Source organism: Malus sylvestris, chromosome 9, assembly GCF_916048215.2.
Source record: "Malus sylvestris chromosome 9, drMalSylv7.2, whole genome shotgun sequence".
Taxonomy (NCBI): Eukaryota; Viridiplantae; Streptophyta; class Magnoliopsida; order Rosales; family Rosaceae; genus Malus; species Malus sylvestris.
Window position 1 is genome coordinate 3,734,162 of NC_062268.1, and position 26,227 is coordinate 3,760,388.

Sequence of the window (26,227 nt, forward strand, 5' to 3'; positions counted from 1 at the left end):
TTCCGACAAATTTTTTAACCAATCTTGTTAAGTCACGTGTCACTATTTGTTCAAAATCTTTACGGATAATTTTCGATAAGATTTTAACTAATCACAGCGTGCCACGTGACATTATCTACAACCTCATCTTTTTTTTCCCTCCATTTAAACCCTACATCCAACCTAAACTCACATACCAAATTCCAAATCTCTTTGAATCCTTTTTCATAGTGTATAAATCTTGAGTTCTTACAATTCTTCTTCAATGACATTGTTAGAAATCGAATAGCAACATAATGAACTTTTCAATCTCGAGGAGCAAGAAATGAGTACATGTGCAAGGGTATAAAATTATATATAGGAGTACATGTGCATCTTCAGATGGTGTGTAACTCTTCAATTACACCCATTGAATTGGACACATTGCTTCCCCAAAAGCTGCCTGTAAGGTTACAACTTTTCATGCTAATATAACCTTCAAATGTGATGAAAAGTCACAAATTCCTCGGTGTTACAATTCTGCAAAAAGCAATTTTCCAAAGAGGCTGTATCATGGCATTGCCTTTGGATATTGTATATTATCCAAGCCTCCGAGGATATCACGTTGTTCAGTAAGCATGCTTTTACATCATCTGTTACTGGTCAAGGAATCGAAGGTTTATAAACGGCAATATTGGAGATTGTTGGTCTCGACAAAATTTGTGTGGGTAGCCACAGACTCAGTCCCCATGACAAAATCCTATCAAAACTTCAGAATTATGCTCATTAGCCTGAAACACATTTCTGCAGTAGAATACAACTCTTGAGGGTCCGTTTGGTACGTGGGACGGACGGGACGGAACGGGACGAGGCGTTCCGTCGTGCGTTTGGTACACTAAAAATGGATGGAACACGTTGTTCCACGGGACAAAAATTTGGTGTTTTTGCGTCCCGCCTCCCCCTGGAACGGGTTGTTTCACGTATGTGGAACACAAAAACTCCACTGTCTACCCTCCCTCTCTCTCCCGCATCCTCCCTCTCTCGTAGCTTCGTTACCCTCCCTCTCTCATGTAGCCTCCTCCTCCACCACAAACCCAACAACCCAAATGCTTCGTTACCCAAACGTAGCTTCGTTACCCAGCAACCCAGATGAATTCAAGCTTGATTTCGGGCTTTCCGGGCTGAGTCGAAGACGAATCCGCCAAAATACCGGCAAAACAGACTGAAACGTAGTCGATAAATTGGTTTTGAAAATAAATTGGGAATAAATTTAGTCGCCTCGCTCTCGGTGTCACCCATTGAAGCAGGTTTTCGCACTCTGCAGCTAAACAATGGGTTTGGGCGGGACAACCTTGCAAACCCTGAAGCTCGCCCCAATTCCTCCACCTTCATTTTCTTCTTCTTTCCGCTCCGTTTTCCCAAACCTTTCTCTGCCGCCATAGCCGCAAACAAAGACTTCCACTTCCTCCGCCCTTCTTCGTCAGAGGCCTTTCAGCCCCGGCCGCACAGGCAACTGCCATCGCATCCCCAAAAGAAACAAGCCCAGATGAAAAGGGTTCGATCATTTCACAACCCTATTTGTAGTTTGAATAAATTGGAGCTTAATTTTTTATTTTTCTGGTTAATATATTGTGTTTTTCTTTGCGGGGAGATGCAGGTGTGAAGCAGCAATGGAAAGCAGCGATAGACTTCAAATGGATAAGGGACAACAAGGGTAAGTTAGTCATTTAATCCAGTTTCGTTCTGTTCCATCTTGCCAGTACCTAACATGACATGAATCTTTGTTTCGTCCCGTCCCGTCTGCGTACCAATCGCTAGCTGAGAGCACAAATTCGACAGGAAGAATCCCCCGGTGACATATGGAAGAGGGAAAATTTGAAATGAATAGCTCCTGTAAAAAAAAGGTGTAATTAGCTAGATTCAAATGAAACGTTTTAACTCACCATGTTGGCCATAACTTGCATAAACAGCATTGTTAACGACACCGTCTTGATCAAGTTCAGAATCCCGGACTTTGAGCTCAACAACTCACTCATTCTGCAAAGTCCAAAAAGGCCAAGGCTTTAATTAAAAAATAAATCCTTTCAGCGACAAAATTAAGGCTCGTTTGATATCCATTTCGCGTTCTTGAAACAATAACCAAAAACTAATAACGAAAGCACGAGGATTATAGCTCAAGTCGGTTAAGAGCATTCCAGAGTTCAAATCCCCTCCCCAATATCGTTTGTATCGAAATGGTTATCAAACGCAACACCAAAAATCTAAAATTCAACGAACAAAGTGAGAGATTTAGGTACATTATACTATTTTCATCTCACAATCAACAAAACCGTGATATTTCGTGTAAGAATTGCAATGGTATGACGATTCGAATACATACATAGAGAATGCCGCCAAATTAAACAAGCAACATCTCTGCAGCTCCGCCCGGTCAAAAGTGCTCGGCAGCTCCGCTCGGAGCAGAGACAGAGACAGAGACGGAGACGGAGGTTGCGTTGGGCAGGTTTTGTTTGGATCTGTAAACCCAGCGAATCAAATGAGCAAAGAAAAAGCAATCGAAATCAGCGTTTAAGTTCTAATTAACCCAGAAACAATAACACAAAGCTAAAAATGCGAAATTAGATCTGTTTACAATTGACTATTCACAAATTAAAAAGGAGAGATAAAAGAAATGCCAGTGACTTACGGATTGGATAAGAAGAAAAAGGACCTGCTTGGAATTTTCAAATTTTTTCCCTTCTGGAAACATCTTCGTTGTTCGCACGAAAATGCCAATCCGTCTAAAACGTACAGGACAAAATTGCCCTTGCCAATATCAGCCCAAATCTGATGGTTTTGTTGTAAATATCGTGAGACTGTAGCTAAGTTACAGTCAATTGCTCCTGCCATCTACCCCTACTTTGGGCCGTTTTGGTCCAGGCCCTTAGGCCTTTGGGCCATTTAAATGCAAAAATTTGTAGAATGGTAATTTGGTAAATAAATCAAAATCAGGAAATTTGCTCTGTAGCTTATGAATATCAGCCTGATGGCAATTTTGTAAATAAATTGAAATCAACTCAAAATTGCACAGTGCCACTCTCCTCCCTATTGTTTTTTTTGAAACAAGGAAAATCCCATTCCAAGGCAACAGTCACCATACACAAGGAAAGTCAGATAACCTGACCAACAAAACACAAACAAGCAAGATAGGGAATACATAAGACGCTGCCAAAATAAGGCTAACACGTCATCCCACCCCACACCAAGCCTACCTAAGAAGGACAAGATAAATCATCTTTGTTCAAAATCCTCACCAACGAAGATGGGGGTCTATTAGACTAAAGTAATTTAGGGAGGCTATCGGCAATTAGAACTCTTGCTAATCCACAGTGGATTGAAACTTACTTCCAATTCTTCTTTTAGTGATTATTAATTTTCAGGGCTTCCACAAATCATGAGTTACACTTAAAAGTATGTCATAGCTTCCCAAGCTAAGTAGAAGATGTGGAGAACCTATTTAGTTGGGGACTACAATGTAATATGATATTTCTCTATATCAAATACTCTTGATCACATTGTTTGGTGATGAACGAGGATATCTGAGATAAAGTATGAGGGCTGCAATTGAAGATAAGATGAGAAAACATCGGTTAAGGTGGTTTGGACACGTAAACCGAAGATCTATAGATGCTCCGGTTAGAAGATGTGAGTATAAGAGGGAGGCTCAGGGTAAAATGGGTAGATGAGGACCTACAAAGACTTGAAAAGAGACTTTAAGAAAAGATATGAAGTACTTGGAGCTATCGGAATACTTAGAGCAAAACTAAGTACGATTGCGTTCTAATATTCATATAGTCGATTCCATTTAATAGGATAAAGTTTGGTTGTTGTTGTTGTTGCTGCTGTTGTGGTATTATAGTAATTTTAAGTACTGCTTGGTTATCGCATCAATTAGTATTACAGTACAATCAATTTGTTGGAAAGCGAAAGAACATTGATACAATGATAGCTAGCGGCTGGCAAGTTTTCTTTCTCTGTAGCCTGTAGACTACGAGTCTTGGTCATGTTTTCCTGAGTCCTTTGCTTGATTGCTAAGCAAAATATCAACTATAACTTACAGGTGTCCAGGTGTCTGTGCCATTTTCCCCTAAAAAAAGGAAGAAAAAGAAAAAGCACATGAATCATAAAGTAAATGAAAGCATTGATACTCGGTGGGTGGCAAGTTTTCTCTCTCTCCGCAGCCTGTACACTACTAGTCTTGGTCAAGTTACTTGCTAAGAAAAATATTTCAGTACATACTTTAAATAAAAAAGAGGGCCATGCTAATTGAAGCCATTGGCTTCATCAGTATTCCTTAAACTCGAGTCATTGCGAATATCATCCGAAGATCGATCTATTTGTACGTAATGGATCGTCAGGACGAGAGTAATAAGTTGAACAATTATGGATTTGCGGCAGGTCGAGGCTTAATCAATGTCGTATTCTCTTGGTCACCTAAGGATGTTCTCAATGCAAAGCTTTACGAAAATAAGGTTAATTTGTTTTGTATTGTGTCAACTGTCCGGTGCTTACTAATTTCTTTCTTATTCGATTATGTACTTGTCGCTCGTATTGTAAAATTGCAACCACAATTTTCCTTTCATTTCAACTTACAGGTGACAAAGATTCCTGAGACATTTTCTACCACGACGAGTTACATGAAATCTTTCATTCCTTCACTTGTTGAGGAAACACATGCTGATCTACTATCAAGCATGACAAATCTATCTAAGGCGCCTACTTGCGAAATTCGGACTGTTACAGCTTCTGAGAAACATGGACCTCCTAAAATTCGGATTGTTACAGCTTCTGAGAATCATGGACCTCCTAAAGACTTGTTTTATGATGTTACTTGTGTAGGAACGTATGTGCCACAGGTTGGAGATCTCATTGCCTTGACTGATATTAAACCAAAATGCGTTGATGATTTGAACAGGTCCAGAAATTCGTATCTCATTGCGTATGTTCATCAAATTAGAGACAATAATCTCTCAATACTCTCGTCAAAGCATATAGATACAAGAGGATACACTTATGCTGCGGGAAAGAGGGAAACAATGCTTGCTGTCTATTTGATGAACATGACAACAAATATTCGTGTATGGAAAGCCTTGAATTCAGATGACGCAAACACAAATCTAATTAAGACTCTGTTGCAACTGCAACCCAGTTCATCACATGTATTAATCTTCTGTCATTCCTTCGACACCATGTGCATTAAACCTACTTATTCATTTTAGATTGTTCCTAATTCTTTTATGTCTGTCTTACAGGGTGGGAGTTCATGTACAATTTGCTTTTCTAAAGAAAAGCGCTTCGTTTCCCTTTCGACTAAATGGCCAGAAATGTGGTGTGATCTAAATGAATCCCAAAAAGCTGCAGTTCTAAACTCCATCAGTTTGAGTAAATGCCAACACCAAAATTCCATCAATCTAATATGGGGCCCTCCTGGGACTGGGAAAACGAAGACAGTCGGCATCTCACTCTTTGCCCTCTATAAGTTCAAGTGCAGAACACTAACATGTGCCCCAACCAATATCGCTGTGTTAGAAGTTACAGATCGACTCGTGAAGTTGGTTAACCAGTCTCTCAAGTATGATAAGTATGGGCTTGGGGACATAATTCTATTCGGGAATGGTGAGCGAATGAAGATTGGTAGTTATAATGATCTTTTTGAGGTATTTCTTGATAGGCGTATTAGTATTCTGACCAAGTGTTTTTCCCCTTCGAGTGGATGGAATCATTGGTTAGAATTGATGATAAGTTTACTTGAGAATCCAGAGAAGCAGTATTCATTGTACATAAAGGAAAAACAGAAGCATGACGAGCAACATAAAGAAAGTGAAAGCAGCAACTCAACAAGCGATGATAAGAATGATTTTCTGACGTTCGAGGAGTTTGTGAAGGACAGGTTTGATTTCATTGGTGAGCTTTTGAAAGTTTGTATGGTAAATTTGTACACTCACTTGCCAACATCTTGCATTTCACTTGAGGTGGTGAAAGACATGATCAGAGTTGCAGGGTTGCTTAAGTCGATTCAATCTATATTTAGTTGTGCTGGTGTTGCTAATGAGCAGTTAAAATTACTTCAAGAAGATTGCACTCGTACTCTCAAGTCACTTCGTGCGTTTGCTGTTCCAAATTCGAATGATGCACAAACAATAAGAAATTTGTGCCTGGCAAAGGCTTGCCTAATATTTTGTACCGCATCAAGCTCTGCCAGACTGCATACAGAAGGAATGGTGCCCCTGGAATTGTTAGTCATTGATGAAGCTGCTCAGCTTAAAGAATGTGAGTCAACTATTCCATTACAACTACCAGGTCTTCGCCATGCTATTCTCATAGGAGATGAGAGGCAACTCCCTGCAATTGTTAAAAGCCAGGTTTCAGTTTTATCCTTCTTACATGCTCTTTGGTATTCATATTATTAATTAGAAGCTTATATATATATAATTTGTCTCAACAACTGAATATATTTGATCATTAAACTGCTAGATCTCCGAGAAGGCTGAATTTGGAAGAAGTTTGTTTGAAAGACTTGTACTGTTGGGACACAAGAAGCACCTTCTCAATGTCCAGTACAGGATGCATCCTTCAATCAGCTTGTTTCCGAAAATGGAGTTTTACGACAATCAGATATTAGATGGTCCAAATGTCAATGAAGTGAGCTACAACAAGTGCTTCCTTGATGGAAAAATGTACGGATCCTACTCATTTATAAACATAGCAAATGGGAAAGAAGAACGTGATCGCGGGAGTAGTCTGAAAAACGTGGCTGAGGTTGCTGTGGTTTATGAGATGGTTTCTAGCCTTTACAAAGGTCACTATTGTTGTCAGCTAGTTGATTATGTTCTTAATTTTTCTTGGAATATATATGCTGCTCGAAACATTCTTAGAGTATACCATTTAGTTTTCTTAAATTTTTCTTGTTTTTGACAGAATTCACTCGCACAAAAATGAAGGTTAGTGTTGGGGTAATATCACCTTACACAGCTCAAGTTAATGCAATTCAAGAGAGAGTCAAAGAGTATAGTGAAGTTCCGGCTCGCTCAGACTTCTCCGTAAGCGTGCGATCTGTTGATGGATTCCAAGGTGGTGAAGCGGATTTGATAATTATATCCACTGTCAGATGTAATGGAAAGGGCTCTGTGGGATTCCTCTCCAATCGTCAACGAGCAAATGTGGTTCTAACACGCGCAAGGTACTTCTTTGACGAAGTGCAGCTCAGTTGTAGTACTGTCTGAGTAATCGGTGGTTTTAAAAGTTAATTACTCGTTCTTGTCTCTGTGTAGGCATTGTCTTTGGATACTGGGGCACGAATCGACCTTGATTAACAGTAACTCAATTTGGAAGAAGCTAATTCTAGACGCGAAGAAACGAGAATGTTTTTTTAATGCGGATGAGGATGAGAAGTTGGCTCAGGCTATTTCCGCAGCCCAATCGAGTTGCGATGAAGATGATCCAATCGAGCACCTTGCAAGACCATTTTCTTCACTCAGACTGACTGATCGGACAGCTGAAACATCAACTCCAACTTACAGGTGTGTGCGCCATTTACTTCACAAATTACATATTTGTAGCATGACCGATTATTATACGTAATTAATGATAAACACAACCTTCTAATTTGGTTTCATTGATTTTTGTAATTTAAGTAGTAATTTTTATTTGTCTTTAATTTTTACCAGGAATAATTTTCGGCGCGGAGTTAGGTCCAGTAAAGTGATAAGGTGATGACTTAAGAGGTATATTAATAATTCCTAGTTTTCATGTACAAACATTAGATTGAAGTGCATTTCCTTTTAAGCCATCTTACTTTCCTAAAAGTACTTTGGTGTATGACAATTGACAAACGATTGAACCTTATGAACAGTGCAGACCAGTTGCAGCAGGTGTTGTGCGTAGCTCCAGGATGGAAGTTGTAGCCATTACACATCGTACGATTTGGGATGATCATCGTCATTCTCGGATGTAAAATAGTAGAACTTTATATTTTATCTTTCGTCGCTTGATGTTGCAATTCAACGAACGAAACAGTTATTTTTCGAGTTTCATTCCAAAACTCAAGTTACACTACTAGACAGCAGCTCATCTACCACGACAAATTCATCACGGGCTTTATGCGCATGTTATAAAAAGTAAACATTTATCACAGGCTTAGTCAACACGTTGTAGATAATAATATTTCACAACGAACAAGTAGTGACCTGTTATAATAAAACAATTTAATACCACAGACTTAATCAGCACATTGTAGAAATATTAAACCACCACGGATCTTGATTGTGGTAATATTATTTTTAACCATATTTAATGTTCGTGATAAATAAAAAAATTCAATATGGTTAAATTACACGTGTTACTAAAAAAAATTTAGGAGGCACGATTGAAAAACTTCCCAAAAATTCAAATCTTTGAAATTTCACTACTTCGGCATTTCTCAAAATTTAAGTGAAATCCTTCATTTCCTATTACTTTACCTCTCTCACACAAACTTTTCTCACATTTTTTTTTATCTTCTCTCCACCCATCACCTCTCTCTATCCATGACTCCTTAAATTTTTCTCTCATTTTTTTTATCAAATTTTGTTGGCTATGGTCAATTATTAGACAATCTCTATGGAATTTGGTATCGAGAATTAAAGATCATTCCATTTTTTTTCTGTTAATGTTGATGGCCTGTTGTTTCTTCAATTAGTTATCTTTATTAGGAGGTTATGTTGTCTTTGGGGCATAATATTAGTATACAATATAGTTTTGATTGTAGTGTTTTCCTTTTTTGGGTGTATCATGTGGATTGTTGGTCCATTGATGTTGTAGTTTGATGTTTAGCACATTTTAGTAAACTTTATCAAGCTTCCATAAAAACTAAAAAGCATTATTTTTATAAAGCTCTGCGTGCATGGCCTGCAAGTGTGTTTTTCCCTGTTCCCTGTAGGCATCTCCAATTCATTTAGTTGGAAGGCAAGTTTACATTGAGTGTGTTTTTTAGTAAACTTTTCTGTTTATGTTAATAGAGTTGGCAATGGGATGTAGAACCTGTTTGCAAGTTGGACATATATATTCAGATTTCGAATGAGAGTGGTTGCCACTCGGAAAATGAGAACAACTGTAAGATCCCACATCGTCCAGGAGAGTGATTCTTATATGTATATTCCCATCCCTACCTAGCACGAGGCCTTTTGAGAGCTCACTGGCTTCAGGTTCCATGGGAACTCTGAAGTTAAGCGAGTAGCGCGCGAGAGCATTCCCATGATGGGTGACCCACTAGGAAGTTCTCGTCTGAGTTCCCAGAAACAAAACAGTGAGGGTGTGGTCGGCCCAAAGCGGACAATATCGTGCTACGGTGGTGGAGCGGGCCCGGGGAAGTGGTCCCCTCGGGTCGGGATGTGACAATTTGGTATCAGAGCCTAACCCTGGCAGTGGTGTGCCGACGAGGACGTCGGGCCCCTAAGGCGGTGGATTGTAAGATGCCAGATTGCCCAGGGAAGTGATCCTTATATGTATATTCTCATCCCTACCTAGCACGAGGCATTTTGGGAGCTCACTGGCTTCAGGTTCCATGGGAACTCCGAAGTTAAGCGAGTAACGCGCGAGAGCACTCCCATGATGGGTGACCAACTGGGAAGTTCTCGTGTGAGTTCCCAGAAACAAAACTGTGAGGGTGTGGTCGGCCCAAAGCAGACAATATCGTGCTACGGTGATGGAGCGGGCCAGGGGAAGTAATCCCCCTGGGTCGGGATGTGACAATTGATCCCATATAGGCCATGAAAGTGATCCTTATATGTATATTCTCATCCCTACCTAGCACGAGGCCTTTTGAGAGCTCCCTGGAAGTAATCCCCCTAGGCCGGGATGTGACAATTTGGTATCAGAGCCTAACCCTGGCCGTGGTGTGCCGACGAGGACGTCGGGCCCCTAAGGCGGTGGATTGTAAGATGCCAGATTGCCCAGGGAAGTGATCCATATATGTATATTCTCATCCCTACCTAGCACGAGGCATTTTGGGAGCTCACTGGCTTCAGGTTCCATGGGAACTCCGAAGTTAAGCGAGTAACGCGCGAGAGCACTCCCATGATGGGTGACCAACTGGGAAGTTCTCGTGTGAGTTCCCAGAAACAAAACTGTGAGGGTGTGGTCGGCCCAAAGCAGACAATATCGTGCTACGGTGATGGAGCGGGCCAGGGGAAGTAATCCCCCTGGGTCGGGATGTGACAATTGATCCCATATAGGCCATGAAAGTGATCCTTATATGTATATTCTCATCCCTACCTAGCACGAGGCCTTTTGAGAGCTCCCTGGAAGTAATCCCCCTAGGTCGGGATGTGACAATTTGGTATCAGAGCCTAACCCTGGCCGTGGTGTGCCGACGAGGACGTCGGGCCCCTAAGGGGGGTGGATTGTAAGATCTCAGATAGGCCAGGAAAGTGATCTTTATATGTATATTCTCATCCCTACCTAGCACGAGGCCTTTTGGGAGCTCACTGGTTTCGAGTTCCATACGAACTCTGAAGTTAAGCGAGTAGCGCGCCATAGCACTCCCATGATGGGTGACCCACTGAGAAGTTCTCGTGTGACTTCCCAAAGTTCTCGTGTGAGTTCTCAGAAACAAAACCGTGCGGACTTGGTCGGCTTAAAGTGGACAATATCGTGCTACGGTGGTGGAGCAGGCCCGGGGAAGTGGTCCCTCCGAGTCGGGATGTGACAATTACGATTGCCGTTGCCTTACAACAATGGTAGTACAAATAGGACAGATGCAGAAAGCGGGGAGATAAAAAGAAAAGAAAGCTCTCCTATTGGAAGTGCTAGATTTTTGTAGTGAATTTTCAGTTTGACAATAACCAACAAGACATTGTTTCTTTAGCTGTTTCCCATCAGCGTTAGATTTTAAATGTTTAGTTTCTCGGTAAAATAAAAAAAATTTAACATATTTTTTACGGCAGATTGATACACATAATTGACTACCATTTTAAATTGATCTAGGAATGTTACAGATCAAGTTATCTGTTAAATAGTTTCGGATGTAATTTTCTTTTGAGCATGTAATACCATCAAAAGACTCCGTTTTCTGTGCTTTAGACCATGTTGAGCTGAACACATAGGCATAAAAGAAAACAAAGCCCCCATGTTCAACGCAACTTTCTCGATCACAATCAGCCCTGTTCAAGTTATTTATCAGACCTTTTCAAATGTTTCTCATAGTTTGTCCCTTGCAGCCTTGCAGGAGAGGGGTAATAACCGTATGTTTTCAGAATTTTCTAAAGCATTACATATATTCTTCAAATGATGTAAAAACTGAAAACAGCTACATGGAGGATCTGGGAGGCCATCGCCGCGCCAGGCCTGCATGTGGCCCTGCTGCTGTCCTTAAGTAAAGATATTCACAAGCTTGGGAAAAATCAACTTCATTGTTCCAAATGCATGTTATATATTACCTGGGGGTAGTGCAGAGGTGGCAACCCTGGTTCAGGTACGTCATTCGGAAAGAAAGGATGCTCATCAGGACTGCTGAATCTTCCCACCTAATAGCAATGCAAAGACAATAAGAAACCCAACAAGTCCTTTTTTTGAGTGTTCTTAGTGTTCATGTTAAGATTTAGCATACCTGGCCATGAAGTTTTTCTGTTTCTTTAAGAATGTGTTCTACCAAGGAGCCATGGAACCCATCAACGGGGAAAGCTTTGGGGTCATATGTAGGCAAATTATGACAATATTGAGCTCTCTCTAACAGGCTAAAAATTATGCTATCCTCCTGCCGGATCAAAGAATGTCTAATACCTTCTAGGGTCAAACTATCGGTTTCATCCACCCTTTTCTTTGTAGCCAATGATCTTCACAAATAGGCAGCATAGTATTAGAATCTAGCCAAAGTAAATTGAAAGCAAGACGCTCCAATCAATAATATGCTTTTTTATGACCAACGATGGATTTAATTTTTAGTGACTACAAGCATACTTTTTTATGCAAAACCATCAAGAAGTACGTACCAGATTTCTAACAATTTAAGCCACAGTCATAGTATTCAAGTGTTGAAACTTTTTAGGCAAAATTAACACTGAAAAAGTTAAACGATGGTATTTTTATTCATAATTCATGGTAAAAACAAAATTGCAAACTATAGTTGTCCACAACTTTTATAATTTGAAAACGCAACATTATATCTTTATCAATACAAGAAAAACATCTTTTTCATCGTAAACAATTAATCTATCACTCAACTAACCGGAAAACTTGAACTATAACCAGATTACTTGGACTAGAACTAACCGGAATACTTGAACTTGAATTAACTGGAATACTTGAAGTAGCCCGACTAATTAATCAGTCTATCAAGCAAAAACTCCATAACAACAACAACAACAAAGCCTTTTCCCACTAAGCAAAAACTCCATAACAATTAACCAAAACAATCAAGTTTCGTATTCTATTTCAAAGTAATATCTTTGAACAATCAATGCAGTTTATATGAATTGGAGTTACTGAACAATTGGCATAGTTGGATATAATATGTGCACAGAAAAAATAAAAGCATGCCAATTTCCAGGATAAAGAAAAACAATACAAAAGCAGAATAAACATAGAAATCTCATAAAAACAGAAAAACCAGCAGATCCATAAAAGAACAAACATGGAAAATCATAAAACCCAACAAGTTAATCCAGCCTAGTATCATTTGATCATGCTGCATCCATACTGTGTACGCAGGGTTGGTGCTTGTACTTCCAGCGAGCTGTGTGGGAGGGCAAGCAATGGATCCACATCAACATAACCCATCAGGTCACGACTCTTGAGGATTGGTAGAATCTGAGCCAACCACAGGGGGTAGTTGGTTCGATCTAGCTTAATGTTGACGACTGTAGTCATGGAAGAGAAAGGGTTCATGGTGGGAATGGAGTTGGTTGCAGCGCCGTTGCTAGAATCAGCCATAGGAAAAAAAAAATTCAGGATCTATGTCGTTAGACAGCTAGGGCTCGTATACCATGTAAAACTAAAGGACACTCGAGGTTTACTTCAATTGCATACCCTCTCAATTATGGGCTGCATGTATTTATATTGCATTCAAGATTACATCAGGGAATTGAAATCCCTATTAACAAGGATATTCAAAATTCAAAACTACAACAGAAAAGGTTTAAACTTTGAATATACAGTAAACAAATATTTGAAAAGAGTTAGAAACTAATCTAACTCTTCAAGGATAACTCTTCTATCCGATCAGAATGTGCTGAAGACTCGCAGAGACTATGACTTGGTCTAACAGAAGCAGCCTGGACAGATAAATTTGGTTTCTTTGGCAAGGAAGAATTGAGGCATGCGAAACTTTTGGATTGCATTGCTTTCAAGGGCAGTAAATAATTGGGCCTTGAATTGGAAACGTGGGGGGCTGAAAGAGTGGCAGGAGAGGAGGCCATCAGCAGCTTGGCCTCCATTGATGAGAGAGAGAGATACGGGTTCTTTGAGAAATTAGGAGAAAGAATGAAGGAATTGGACTGGGACTATGGTGTTGGTGGGAAGGGAGATGGAAAGGGGGGTAGGTGTAAAGGTTGAATTGGAGGTGGGTAGGCTGAGGAGAGCATGCACTCAACGCAAAAAATGATCCCCTCACATTGGTTTTTTTGTGTGTTTTGTGAGACTTGTGTCTTGATTGGTTCTACGCACGTGGGACATTTGAGTTTGAGCACATTTTCGATTTAATAATGCAATGTAGTGTAAATTTCTCACGACATTGAATTCTTTCCATGTTATTTCTTATCCTCTTATTGAAATAAAACTTATTTTATATGTCCTAGTTGATGCAATATTTTAAGTCAGTTACGCTCTTATCTTATGGATCAAACACTGACAATTATATAGAAACGTTTAAACATATAACCATGAGCGATTGACTTGAAACAAATAATAGTTCTTAAAAACCCAATTATGCACTATATTACGGATAAGACACGCACAATTTTCTTCCACAAATTGTGAGTGGCTGCTTAGGTGGATGGAACAAGTAACGGTTCTCACCAACCCCATGACTTGCTCAGTCTGGTCTTCAATTTAAATGTGTTTTATGAACAATTTGAGAATTATGACAATTTTTTCACATGGAGTTAGTTAAGAAAAAAGAACAAGACAAAAATGGCCATGAGCTCTCCACATGAGATACTTTGGATGCGGTCTTTAACTATTAATATTCTTTAATTAAAACCTTGTTGGTTTTTAATTTTTAATCAAGGTCCTTGAAATTAATGTGATAATTTATTTCTATGTACGTTATATTTTTTTTAATTACAAATTAGAAATTTTAGTTGTTTATATAAATGAGATTTTAAATAAAAAACCATAATTTGTGGGATTAAAAATATTAAAATATAAATATACTATTGTGTGTGCATATATATATATAAACATGGGTACATTCTTAAAAATTAATCAAAAAAATTATTGAATCAAAACATGAGTAAATTGTAGCAATGGTCCCTGAACTTTAATCAAATTGGAGCAATGGTCCCTCAACTAAAAATCCATTACCATTGGTCCCTCATCTTATCAAAATGTGTAGCTATAGTCATTTTCATCAATTTCTTCAAAATTTTGTCAAAATATGTTATGTTGGAATAACCATTTATATAATTAGGGTCCCTCAACTCATCAAAGTGTGTAATTATGGTCTTTTTCGTCAACTACGTAAAAATTTTTGTCAAAACGAGTTATGTTGGAAGGACCATTGCTACAATTGGGTTAAAGTTAAGAGACAATTTCTCCAGTTGAATTAAAATTGAGGGACCAAAGGTAATGAATTTTTAGTTGAGGGATCATAGCTGCACGTTTTGATGAGTTGAAGGACCAATGATAATGGATTTTTAGTTGAAGGACCATTGCTCCAATTGAGTTAAAGTTAAGGGACCATAGCTACAATTTACTCTTCTTCAAAATCACAAAAAGAAAAAGATATTAAGCTTAATAACATTAGTAAATTTATTCGATTAAACTTGACATGGATACATTTTAAAATCAAAGAAAAAAGAATGTATCCATATAAGTTTAAAAATGGATTAGAAAAAAATTGAGTAGATTTTATATTAAAAAAAGGTTACATTTTACATATAACAAATTGATATATTTAAGAATGAGTACATTTTAAGATTAAAATCTTTTACGTGAATGGGTACATATAATTAGCATGGGTAGATTTAGCAAAATAAAAAGTACAAATAGAAAAAATATATGGGTACAAATACAAATAAACTTTAAAAAATATGGGTACAAAAAGAAATTAATATATGGATACAAATTAAAACTGAAAAGAAAATTGGTACAAATTAAAAAAGAATTACAAATTAAAAATGGGTACAAACTAAAACTAAAAATATATGATAAAAAATTTAGTCATAAATATAAATATACTAATTGTAACATTTTTAACATTAAATGAATATATTTAGAAATAAAAAAAATATTTTATTATTTAAATAATTAATGATGTTATTAATACCCGACCTATCAAAATTTGAAAAGAAATAGGATTTTAATCAATAGAGTAGCAAAATGAAGGATGAGAATCTAATTTCTCTTCTCCACTTTCATTCCTAAAATATCTTATTATACGACATTTGTGAGTTTAAGAATTATTTATTGATTAAATATTGACTGATCACTTGAGTTTTTGTTTTCCTTCAATTTTTATTTGAATTAACATTTGCTTTGTTTAAGCATCTAGTGGTGAAAGAATATAACTGGGTGGAATGGTAGGCCAGGCAACTACTCTTAATTAAGCGTTGTTTCTTTATAATGAGAGATTTTTCAGTGTGCCTGAAATACATAACGATACACCACATGTTATTATTCAATTGAATGAAGACTTGAAAACACTTTGCTCCACTTGCACAATAAAATATGGCGTACCGCCTTGTATTCTAGGTATACTGAAAAACCACTCTTCCAAAAGGAAATGTGTTAGAATAAACTATATAAGGCTATATGCTTGTATAACAAGTTAAGAACCATATATAAATTGACGACAAATTAAAACTATTTTTAGTCCGTTTATAATTGTTACTTTGGCATTCACTACAAAAATATGAACGCTCGTTCTTAACAGGCAAGGCATAAGAAAATCAAGCGTGAGCAATACCCAGTAGTGGCACGCCTGTAATCAAAATCAACTATTCAAAGTTCAGGTGGCCTCCTTGTAGCCCTAAGTGCAATCTTTGAATAATCAATATTACCTACACTAAGAAAGTATGAGAGTGAGCTAAGCATCACAATGAGCTAACAATAATGTGGTTTAAATTTATTTTTAGCAAAAATCAAACCTAAAACCTCTCACTTACCACTAGATCGTAACACTAAATGAAAGCCGTAAGTGCAATCTTCAAAGCATTTGAGAATCACACTCGAGGGACATTTGTGTTCACAACCATCTCTCCATTCAAACTACCTAGACAAGGATGAGGAGTAGATACAATATTGCAACAAAGGTATGCTCAAAACAGTACAATGATGCTTAAACATAGTCCTACTCCTAACTCCTGCAAGGTTCGGATCTCTTGCCGTTCCAAATACTAAAATCTTAATAGGCAATTGAACTTACAAACATAAAAATAGACCGCCAACATCCAACAAGTTGACCTCAGGAATTGGAGAGAGCAGCAAAGGGTTTACAAATGTATCGTATCACAAGCAATGCAAGCACTCTGTTACATGTATTTGTTCGGAAATCGGATTGGCAACATGCAACAGGCTTTGTCTGGGTTCAATTCCTCGATTCCTTGATTCTTACCCATTTGAATAATTCCTCGAGCCGTTCTTGGTTGGACCAACCCGACTTCCGACAAATCTATGTTGCAAGAACCACCGCTGACAATAATTTTGCTCAATTTGACAAGATTAGTTGTGACAAAGTAAGGCGACAAAAGGCATAATTAACAAGAAAATTTCATATCAGAATGCTCCATCATATAAAATTTAGGATTTAAAAATTCATGCTAAGCTCTAAAAGCCTCAAAACGGTGCCAAATACTCAATTGACACCCAACCTTGCTACAATTCTATCGGCTAGACAGGTACAACACGTGCCATATATTAGGGTGGATATGCACATCCATAAGCTACCGAAAACCACTCCTGCACTAGTAAGAATATCAACATCACCAAATCCAACACCTGTTATGGTCACAACTGATAGATACAGAGAATTCTGTAAGCTCAGATTCGCTGTGTAATGAAACCCAAACATCCCCATCAATACAAAGATAAATGGTGCCACAATTGGAGCTAACAACTCTACCCACCTTACAAAACCGTCCGAATTATCTCCGCTGATACCAAAACACAATAGTAATCTTACTACTAGATTAAGCAAAATATCGCATACGGACATCAAACATACTTCCCCCCAGTAGCTCAGAAGCACATAAACAAAATAACTCAGTAATCCCACGAATACTTTACCCCAAGTGGTATTTGGAACTATATCGCCATAACCTACTGTTGTCATGTTGGATTATGTGGCCAAGTGGCCATATACTTTAGAATAAACAAACCAAAAGTGGACAACATATTTCCTTGTTTTGGGGAGGAAAACATGGATCTTGTCTAAAGTTTTTTGTGTTTTTTCTTTGGTCCATGTGAGAAGTCACGGGGTGACTTAATGAATTGTTAGCAGCAATTGCTGCTTGTGTGGTGATAAGAAGAAAACAGAGAGCAGAAGAAAATTAGAGATAGCTGCCGAGAGCAAGAGAGTTGCAGAGAGCCCAAACAGAAAGAAGAAGTTGATGCTTCATTTTGGTTAGTAATCATCCAAAAAAATAGTTGTTGTAATAGCTTTGAGCTATATGTGTAGAGAAGAAATTATTCATTATATTTCTTTCTCTATTTGTTTCTTTGGTATGTGAGAGCTATTGGGTGTATTGGGCTTATGAGTTGTGAGATTGCCAACACTTTGTAAACTCCCATTTGGTTGATAGTGGATTATTGGGTGAGCTCCTACTGCTCCGAGGACGTACTCCAGTTACACTGACTGTTGAGGAACCTCGTTAAAATCTTGGTGTTCTTTAATATTTTGTTCTTGCATTTCATTTGGTAAATTTCTTGTGCGTTAGCTTGAGTTGGTTCCAACGGGTTTGGTGCTATCCTAGCACAACAATTGGTATCAGAGCACTGGTTGCTCTTGGGTACTGTCTAGTTGCCAAAGATGTCAGACGGGCAAGATGAAAATCCTTTTGGAAGCAGCTCCGGGTTTGCAAGAACTACGGTGCAAAATGCAAAGTTCGAAGTGGAAAAGTTTGATGGCACAAACAACTTTGGGATGTGGCAATGTGAGGTCAAAGATGTGTTGGCTCAACAAGATCTACTTACCGCTTTGGGAGAGAAGCCGGAAGCTATGTCGAAGTCGGAATGGGAGAAATTAAATTTGTGGGCTTGCTCTTCAATTCGGTTGTGCCTTGCAAAAACTCAGAAGTATTTTGTGATGCGGGAGACATTGGCAAGTATGTTGTGGCAAAAATTGGAAGACAAATATATGACAAAGAGTGCAGAGAACCGGCTACACTTGAAGAAAAAGCTCTACCGCTTCCAATACAAAGAAGGTACAAAAATGATTAGACACCTTGATGCTTTTAATAAGTTGATTGCCGACTTGTTAAATTTAGATGAGGATATTAAGGATGAAGATAAGGCCTTAATATTGTTGAATTCATTGCCGGACTCTTATGAGCATTTTGTTACCACTATTATGCATGGTAAAGAAACTGTGAAATTTGAAGATGTGTCAAATGCCTTGATGAATTATGAAATGAGGCATAGAGATAAAAATCATGATAGTACCTCTGAAGCTTTATTTGTTAGAGGTAGATCATCGGAGAGGAGGTCATCTTCTAGCAGGAAAAAATCACAGTCTCGACCTAGAGGAAACTCTAAAGGTAGAAAACCTTTGGAAAGGGATGAATGTGCCTTTTGTCGTAATAAGGGCCATTGGAAGAAAGATTGTCCTAAGTTGAAGACCAAAGGAAAAGAAAGTTCTGAAGCTAATGTTGCAGAGGTTGAAACAGATTTTTCTGATTTTGCTTTAACCACTTCCTCATCATTTGATTGTGCTACTAAGTGGGTGTTGGATACGGGTTGTACTCATCATATGACTCCTCACAAAGATTGGTTTTCAAGCTTGAAAGAGTTTGATGGTGGCGTTGTGTTCATGGGAGATGACAATCCTTGCACAACAAAAGGGATTGGTACAGTTCGTTTGAAGTTGCATGATGGCATGGTTAAAGAGTTGACAGGTGTTCGGTATGTACCGAATTTGAAGAAAAATCTTATTTCTTTGGGTACTTTGGAATCCAAGGGCTTCAGGTTTCATTCAGATGGACAGACATTGAAAGTTACTTATGGTGCACTTGTTGTGATGAAAGCTCCTAGATGTGGCCATTTGTATTTATTGCAGGGAAGCACTGTGATAGGTGAAGCATCTGTAGTCTCTGAAAATATGGGCACATCTGATTCAGATACTACTAGATTGTGGCATATGAGATTAGGCCATGCCGGTGAGAAAGCTCTACAAGGGCTTGTGAAAAAAGGTCTTCTAAAAGGTGCCATGACTTGTAAGCTTGATTTCTGCGAGCATTGTGTCTTGGGGAAGCAAACTAGAGTGAAGTTTGGTACTGCTGTACATCAGACGAAGGGCATTCTTAATTATGTGCATTCAGATGTTTGGGGTCCTACAAAGACTCCCTCTTTGAGTGGTAGACATTGGTTCGTGACCTTTGTTGATGATTATTCAAGAAGGTCTTGGGTTTACACTATGAAGCACAAGAGTGAGGTATTGAGCATTTTCTTGAGTTGGAAGAAAATGGTTGAGAACCAGACTGGGAGAAAGATTAAGATTTTGAGATCGGATAATGGTGGTGAATACACATCCGACCCTTTCTTTAAAGTTTGCAAAGAGGAAGGAATTGTGAGACATTTCAGTGTTCGGGGAACTCCACAACAAAATGGAGTTGCAGAAAGATTGAATCGAACCTTGCTTGAGAAGGTTAGATGTATGTTGTCTCAGTCGGGTTTGAGCAAGTCATTTTGGGCAGAAGCAGTTAATTATGCATGTCACATCATCAACCGGCTACCCTCAGCTGCTATTCAGGGTAAGACACCAATGGAGGTATGGACTGGAAAATCTTCTTCTGATTATGACTATATCCGTATTTTTGGTTCACCTGCTTATTTTCATGTGACTGAAAATAAACTTGATTCTAGAGCCAAAAAGGCTATCTTTCTTGGTTTTAGTAGTGGTGTCAAAGGTTACAGGTTGTGGTGCCCAGAGATGAAAAAACTTGTAATCAGCAGAGATGTGACATTTGATGAAGAAAGTATGTTCAAATACTCTGACAAAAATGTGAAAGATGTCCAACAGGTGGAGCTTGAGAAAGTTGCCTCTGGTACTTCAAATCCTATTTCCGCTGATGTCGAAGCCACTACAAGTGAAGAAGTTGGAGACCATGAGGATGTTGAAGAAGTTGAACTTGAAGATTCTATTCAAGTTGAAGAGCAAGTTTCACCTCAAGAGTCTGTTGCCAAGAACAGAGAAAAGAGACAAATTACCAAGCCAGCTCGGTATAGTGATTATGTTGCTTTTGCTCTTCCTATTATCACTGAAGAGATTCCATCCAATTTTGAGGAAGCTATTGAGAGTGAGGAGAAGAATAGGTGGTGCAATGCCATGGGTGATGAGATGAATTCTCTCTTGAAGAACAAGACTTGGGAGTTAGCTAAATTGCCTAAGGGCAAGAAAGCTATTGGTTGCAAATGGGTGTATGCCAAGAAGGAAGATGCTGATGAGAAAAGCAATGTGAGATTTAAAGCAAGATTAGTTGCTAAAAGGTATGCACAAAAGGAGGGCATTGACTACAATGAAATATTTTCTCCAGTTGTGAAGCACTCATCAATTCGTATTATGTTAGCTCTTGTTGCACAATATGATCTTGAGCTTGTGCAACTCGATGTGAAGACGGCTTTCCTACATGGTGATTTGAATGAAGAGATCTATATGTGTCAACCGGATGGGTATATGGTGAAAGGGAAGGAAAATTTGTTTTGCAAATTGAAGAAATCGCTTTATGGCTTGAAGCAATCTCCAAGACAATGGTATTTGAGGTTTGATAAATTTATGAGAGGCCAAAATTATTCTAGAAGTCAATATGATCATTGTGTGTACTTCAAGAAGTTGCAAGATGGGTCTTTCATTTATTTATTGATATATGTTGATGATATGTTGATTGCCTCAAAGAATGTTGAGGACATTGAGAAATTGAAGAAACAAATGAAGAATGAGTTTGAGATGAAGGATCTTGGTGAAGCAAAGAAGATCCTTGGCATGGAGATCACTAGAGATAGAGAGAAGGGTTTGGTCAGTTTGAATCAAAGACAATACCTTGAGAAGTTGATTCGGAAGTTTGGAGTTCATGATTCAACCAAACCGGTTAGTACCCCTTTGGCTTCTTATTTTAAATTGAGTTCTCTACAATGTCCTAAAAATGATAAAGAGAAGCTGCAAATGAAAAATATACCATATGCAAATTTGGTTGGTAGTTTGATGTATGCAATGGTATGCTCTAGACCGGATATTGCTCATGCAGTTGGCATGGTGAGTCGATATATGCATAATCTAGGTAAAGAGCACTGGCAAGCAGCTAAGTGGATATTGAGATATCTCCATGGTACTCGAGATGTTGGTTTATGCTTTGAGAGGGATGACTCTGGTATTGGTCATTTTGCAGTTGGTTATGTTGATTCAGATTATGCAAGTGATCTGGATGGAAGGAAGTCTACTACAGGCTATGTGTTTACTATGGCTAAAGGGCCAGTTTGTTGGAGGTCCATTTTGCAGTCGTCTGTTGCCTTGTCTACTACAGAGGCTGAATATATGGCAGTTGCTGAAGCTATAAAGGAGGCCATTTGGATACATGGGCTGATTAGAGATTTGGGGGTTGATCAGAAGCAGGTGGAGGTACATTGTGATAGTCAGAGTGCCATTTATTTGGCTAAGTATCAGGTTCATCATGCGAGGACCAAGCACATAAATGTACGTTATCACTTTGTTCGTGAAATTGTTGGTGAAGGGGAAATCATTCTCCAAAAGATTCCAACTAAAGACAACCCCGCTGATATGTTGACTAAGGTTGTTGGTGTAGCCAAGTTTGTTCATTGCTTGAACTTGGCTTACATTTTGCCTATATAAAGAAGGCGTTGAGCAGTAGGAGTTTTGGAGCATTTGGCTCGGCATGAGTTGTTCTCTTGCTAGTGTTTGAGAGTGATGTTGTGTGTTAATTGTGTTGGTTGGCTTATCATGGCGTTTTTCGAAACTTGGCCAAGGTGGAGATTGTTGGATTATGTGGCCAAGTGGCCATATACTTTAGAATAAACAAACCAAAAGTGGACAACATATTTCCTTGTTTTGGGGAGGAAAACATGGATCTTGTCTAAAGTTTTTTGTGTTTTTTCTTTGGTCCATGTGATAAGTCACGGGGTGACTTAATGAATTGTTAGCAGCAATTGCTGCTTGTGTGGTGATAAGAAGAAAACAGAGAGCAGAAGAAAATTAGAGATAGCTGCCGAGAGCAAGAGAGTTGCAGAGAGCCCAAACAGAAAGAAGAAGTTGATGCTTCATTTTGGTTAGTAATCATCCAAAAAAATAGTTGTTGTAATAGCTTTGAGCTATATGTGTAGAGAAGAAATTATTCATTATATTTCTTTCTCTATTTGTTTCTTTGGTGTGTGAGAGCTATTGGGTGTATTGGGCTTATGGGTTGTGAGATTGCCAACACTTTGTAAACTCCCATTTGGTTGATACTGGATTATTGGGTGAGCTCCTACTGCTCCGAGGACGTACTCCAGTTACACTGACTGTTGAGGAACCTCGTTAAAATCTTGGTGTTCTTTAATATTTTGTTCTTGCATTTCATTTGGTAAATTTCTTGTGCGTTAGCTTGAGTTGGTTCCAACGGGTTTGGTGCTATCCTAGCACAACATGTCATTGTTTCCGCGGTGATAGCGAGTGCTAAAACAAAACGTCGTAACTTTCTCCCTTTGGTACGGTCAATAAAATCACGCCAAAACCAGAAACATAATGATAAAACTATAGCATACATACCTGGCCAGATAAAGGCTTCCCAACGCTTAGAAGTTGGCGGTGGTGCTAGAGGTGGAGGTGGTGGAGTAAGTAATAGAGGTCGAAGTGAAGGTGGAGGTGGAAGAATTGGCCATCTAAGTGGAGGGAAGCGTGGAAAGGGTGGTGGTGGTAATGGTAGTGAAGATGGAAATGAAGGAGGTGGAAGTGGTATAGGCGGAGATGGTGGTGGTAGAGATGGAGATGGAGGTGGTGCTATAGGTGGAAGTGGTGGAGGAAGTAGTGGGGGTGGAAGTGGTGACCATCGAAGTGGAGGGAAGCGTGGAAGGGGTGGTGGTGGTAATGGTAGTGAAGATGGAAATGAGGGTGGTGGAAGTGGTATAGGCAGAGATGGTGGTGGTAGAGATGGAGATGGAGGTGGTGCTATAGGTGGAAGTGGTGGAGGAAGTAGTGGAGGTGGAAGTGGTGGCCATCGAAGTGGAGGGAAGTGTGGAAGGGGTGGTGGTGGTAATGGTAGTGAAGATGGAAATGAAGGTGGTGGAAGTGGTATAGGCGGAGATGGTGGTGGTAGAGATGGAGATGGAGGTGGTGCTATAGGTGGAAGTAGTAGAGGAAGTAGTGGAGGTGGTGGTTGTAGTGTAGGCGGAGGCGGTGGTGGTAGCAATGGAGGTGGTGCTATATGTGGAAGTGGAGGAGGAAGTAGTGGAGGTGGCAATGGTGGAGGAAGTAGTGGAGGTGGAAGTGAAGGTGGATGTGGTATTGGTGGAGGTGGTGGTGGTAGAGATGGAGGTGGTGCTAAAGGTGGAAGTGGTGGACGAAGTAATGGAGGTGGAAGTGAAGGTGGAGGTGGTATCGGCGGAGGTGGTGGTGGTAGAGATGGAGGTGGTGCCATAGGTGGAAGTGGTGGAGGAGGTGGAAATGGAGGTGGTGGATGTGGTATATGCGGTGGTGGTGGTGGTAGAGATGGAGGCGGTGCTATAGGTGGAGGTGGAAGTGAAGGTGGAGGTGATGGTGGAAGAATTGGGAGTCGAAGTGAAGGTGGTGGTAGAGTTGGGGATGAAGGTGGTGGTAGTGGAGATGGAAATGGAGGTGGTGGACGTGGATGTGGTATGAGTGAAGGTGGCGGTGGTAGAGATGGAGGTGGTGGAGGCGGTGGTGGAAGTGGTGGTGGAGGAAGTGGTGAAGATGGAAGTGAAGGTGGAGGTGGTGCAAGAGGTGGAAATGAAGGTGGTGATGGTGGTGGTTGTAGAGGTGGAGGTGGTTGAAGTGCAAATGAAGGTGTAGGTAGTGTTGGTGGAGGTGGAAAAGGAGGTGGTAAAGGTGGAGGCAATATTGGAGGTGAAGGCAGCGGGGGTGGAGGTGAAGGAATTGAAGGTGGCGGTGGTGGTGGTGGAAGGATAAGTTGAAGGAGAGGACCTACGGGCCTATTCTCAAATGGCACCGCGGGGAAAGGCAAGGGATAAAAAGTGGTGGCGATGGACGGCAAAAGAATGGTCGAGGCAACAATTACGAAACGAGAAATTGTACTGCGCAGGGTGATCAATTCCGTGTTGCTCAACCTCACCTTCATCCTGCTCATATTGATCATCATCACCTTTAAAATGGAACCATAACATTCCTCCGCTTCACAACCATCTCTACATTGCAGCAAGCAAACACAAGCAATCAAACCCCATTAAACAAACAAACCAAAAAAGATGATACCTTTTTAACATCATGATCGGTCTAAGATATTTCCAGTGAGAGACGGAACAAATTACAACATACATTTAAAACAAGATACACAAATATTCAAGCAGAAAACTAACAAAATAACAATACCCATTTAAACAAGATACACAAATATTCAAGCTGAAAACTAGATTATGGAACGACAATTTACTTTGCTTCATATAAAACATAAAAACAAAATATAAATTATCTCTACTCCCCCTCACTCCCATTTCCAGAAACAAAAGGGGAAGAAATTATGGTACAAGAAAGTGAAGCGAAAAGTGGACTATCCTTTTTGAACATTGTATTAAAATGCCAAAAATTACATTAAAAACGTACCACTGGAGCTCTTCCCTCGGGAATGAGGATGAATGAGGAGGTGAGCTGAAGGAGGACGAGTAGAGCTGAAGGAGGACGAGTTGAGCAGGGGTTTTATACTGAGATTTTTGCCGGGTTTGAGTTTGTACGGGTACTGTAAATAATCTCTCCAAGAATTTTAATAAGGGAACGGGTGGGTAAAGCTGGGCAGGCCGGTAAGAATTGCGCGGGCGGGCGGGCGGTTGGAATTTTGCTTATTGGATTCTGAATTTGGGCCATTGAATTTTGATCTAAACGGCTCACAATAAAAGAGTTCAAACAAGCTTACCGTAGAATTGGGTCCTCCACTCTCTACATTACTTTTGTCTCTCTCTCCCATCTTCAACCTCACCCCTTACTCATTTTTCCCCCTCTTCCCCACCCAGGACAAAATCTCAAATTCAAAGTCCGCCCCAATATCCAAAATTAATTAAAAAACCGTTCCAATGTCAAAATGATTCATGTGTTATAGTCATATGGCCAATTTAGTCCCCGTGTTTTCTATTTGGCTGATTTAGTCATCGTGTTTGTTTATGTTAGCCAAATAAAGACATTTCATTCAATCTCTTTTTTAAAAGTCATAAGAAAAATTATATGAGATATAATTACCATTTTTCTTTATAGAAAATGAAAATCAATGAGAAATAACACATATAAGAGATAAAACTTCCAATCTGAAAAAATGATTAGGTTGTGACTTAGAAAAGAGAAGGAGTAATATTAGGGAGGAGGTCGGGGAGTTGGGAGGAAAATAATTTTTCTTTTAATTTTTAATTTTATTTCATTTTTAAATATTTTAAATCAAATAAATAATTTTATAATAATTTATATTTTTTTTTATAGAAATTAGATGGAAATATCCTTAATTGGCTAAAGGTGATAAACACAAGGATCAAATTGACCAAATTAAAAACATATGGACTAAATTGACCAAATGACTAAAACACAGAGACCATTTTAACATTTAAGTCTAACCAATAACTCTCTCACTATTAAATTTATCATCATTGTATAATTTCTCACCACTGTAGATAGTAAAAAAATCGTCATTTTGACCTTCTTAGATGAGTCGTTGATAAA

General features: G+C 39.1%; 2 protein-coding genes and 1 long non-coding RNA gene across 6 annotated transcripts; 1 reads left to right on the forward strand and 2 right to left on the reverse strand.

Moving 5' to 3' along the window:
* Window positions 1-305: 305 nt before the first annotated feature.
* Window positions 306-2,741, reverse strand: LOC126583849 (uncharacterized). Its single transcript, XR_007609864.1, has 3 exons — window positions 2,645-2,741; window positions 2,339-2,474; window positions 306-1,995 (listed from the first exon to the last, which is right to left on the reverse strand). It is a non-coding gene; the product is annotated as an uncharacterized LOC126583849 (long non-coding RNA).
* A 1,442-nt stretch (window positions 2,742-4,183) lies between these two features.
* On the forward strand, window positions 4,184-8,055 carry LOC126583834 (uncharacterized). Of its 3 annotated transcripts, none has more exons than XM_050248366.1 (8): window positions 4,184-4,469; window positions 4,593-5,156; window positions 5,250-6,359; window positions 6,472-6,796; window positions 6,916-7,177; window positions 7,269-7,517; window positions 7,665-7,706; window positions 7,855-8,055. In XM_050248366.1, the coding sequence occupies exons 1-8, from the start codon at window positions 4,344-4,346 to the stop codon at window positions 7,949-7,951; spliced, it is 2,775 nt and encodes a 924-aa protein (XP_050104323.1). In that variant the 5' UTR covers window positions 4,184-4,343; the 3' UTR covers window positions 7,952-8,055. The 3 variants fall into 3 exon arrangements, with proteins under 3 accessions (XP_050104323.1, XP_050104325.1, XP_050104324.1); XM_050248368.1 differs by having other exon boundaries at window positions 4,185-4,469; window positions 7,665-7,721; XM_050248367.1 differs by having other exon boundaries at window positions 4,186-4,469; window positions 7,665-7,721; window positions 7,850-8,055.
* Window positions 8,056-8,964: 909 nt separating this feature from the next.
* Window positions 8,965-13,603, reverse strand: LOC126583839 (chorismate mutase 1, chloroplastic-like). Of its 2 annotated transcripts, none has more exons than XM_050248375.1 (4): window positions 12,671-13,601; window positions 11,582-11,807; window positions 11,412-11,498; window positions 8,965-9,015 (listed from the first exon to the last, which is right to left on the reverse strand). In XM_050248375.1, the coding sequence occupies exons 1-4, from the start codon at window positions 12,901-12,903 to the stop codon at window positions 8,965-8,967; spliced, it is 597 nt and encodes a 198-aa protein (XP_050104332.1). In that variant the 5' UTR covers window positions 12,904-13,601. The 2 variants fall into 2 exon arrangements, with proteins under 2 accessions (XP_050104332.1, XP_050104331.1); XM_050248374.1 differs by lacking the exon at window positions 8,965-9,015 and adding an exon at window positions 11,116-11,331 and having other exon boundaries at window positions 12,671-13,603.
* Window positions 13,604-26,227: the final 12,624 nt, after the last annotated feature.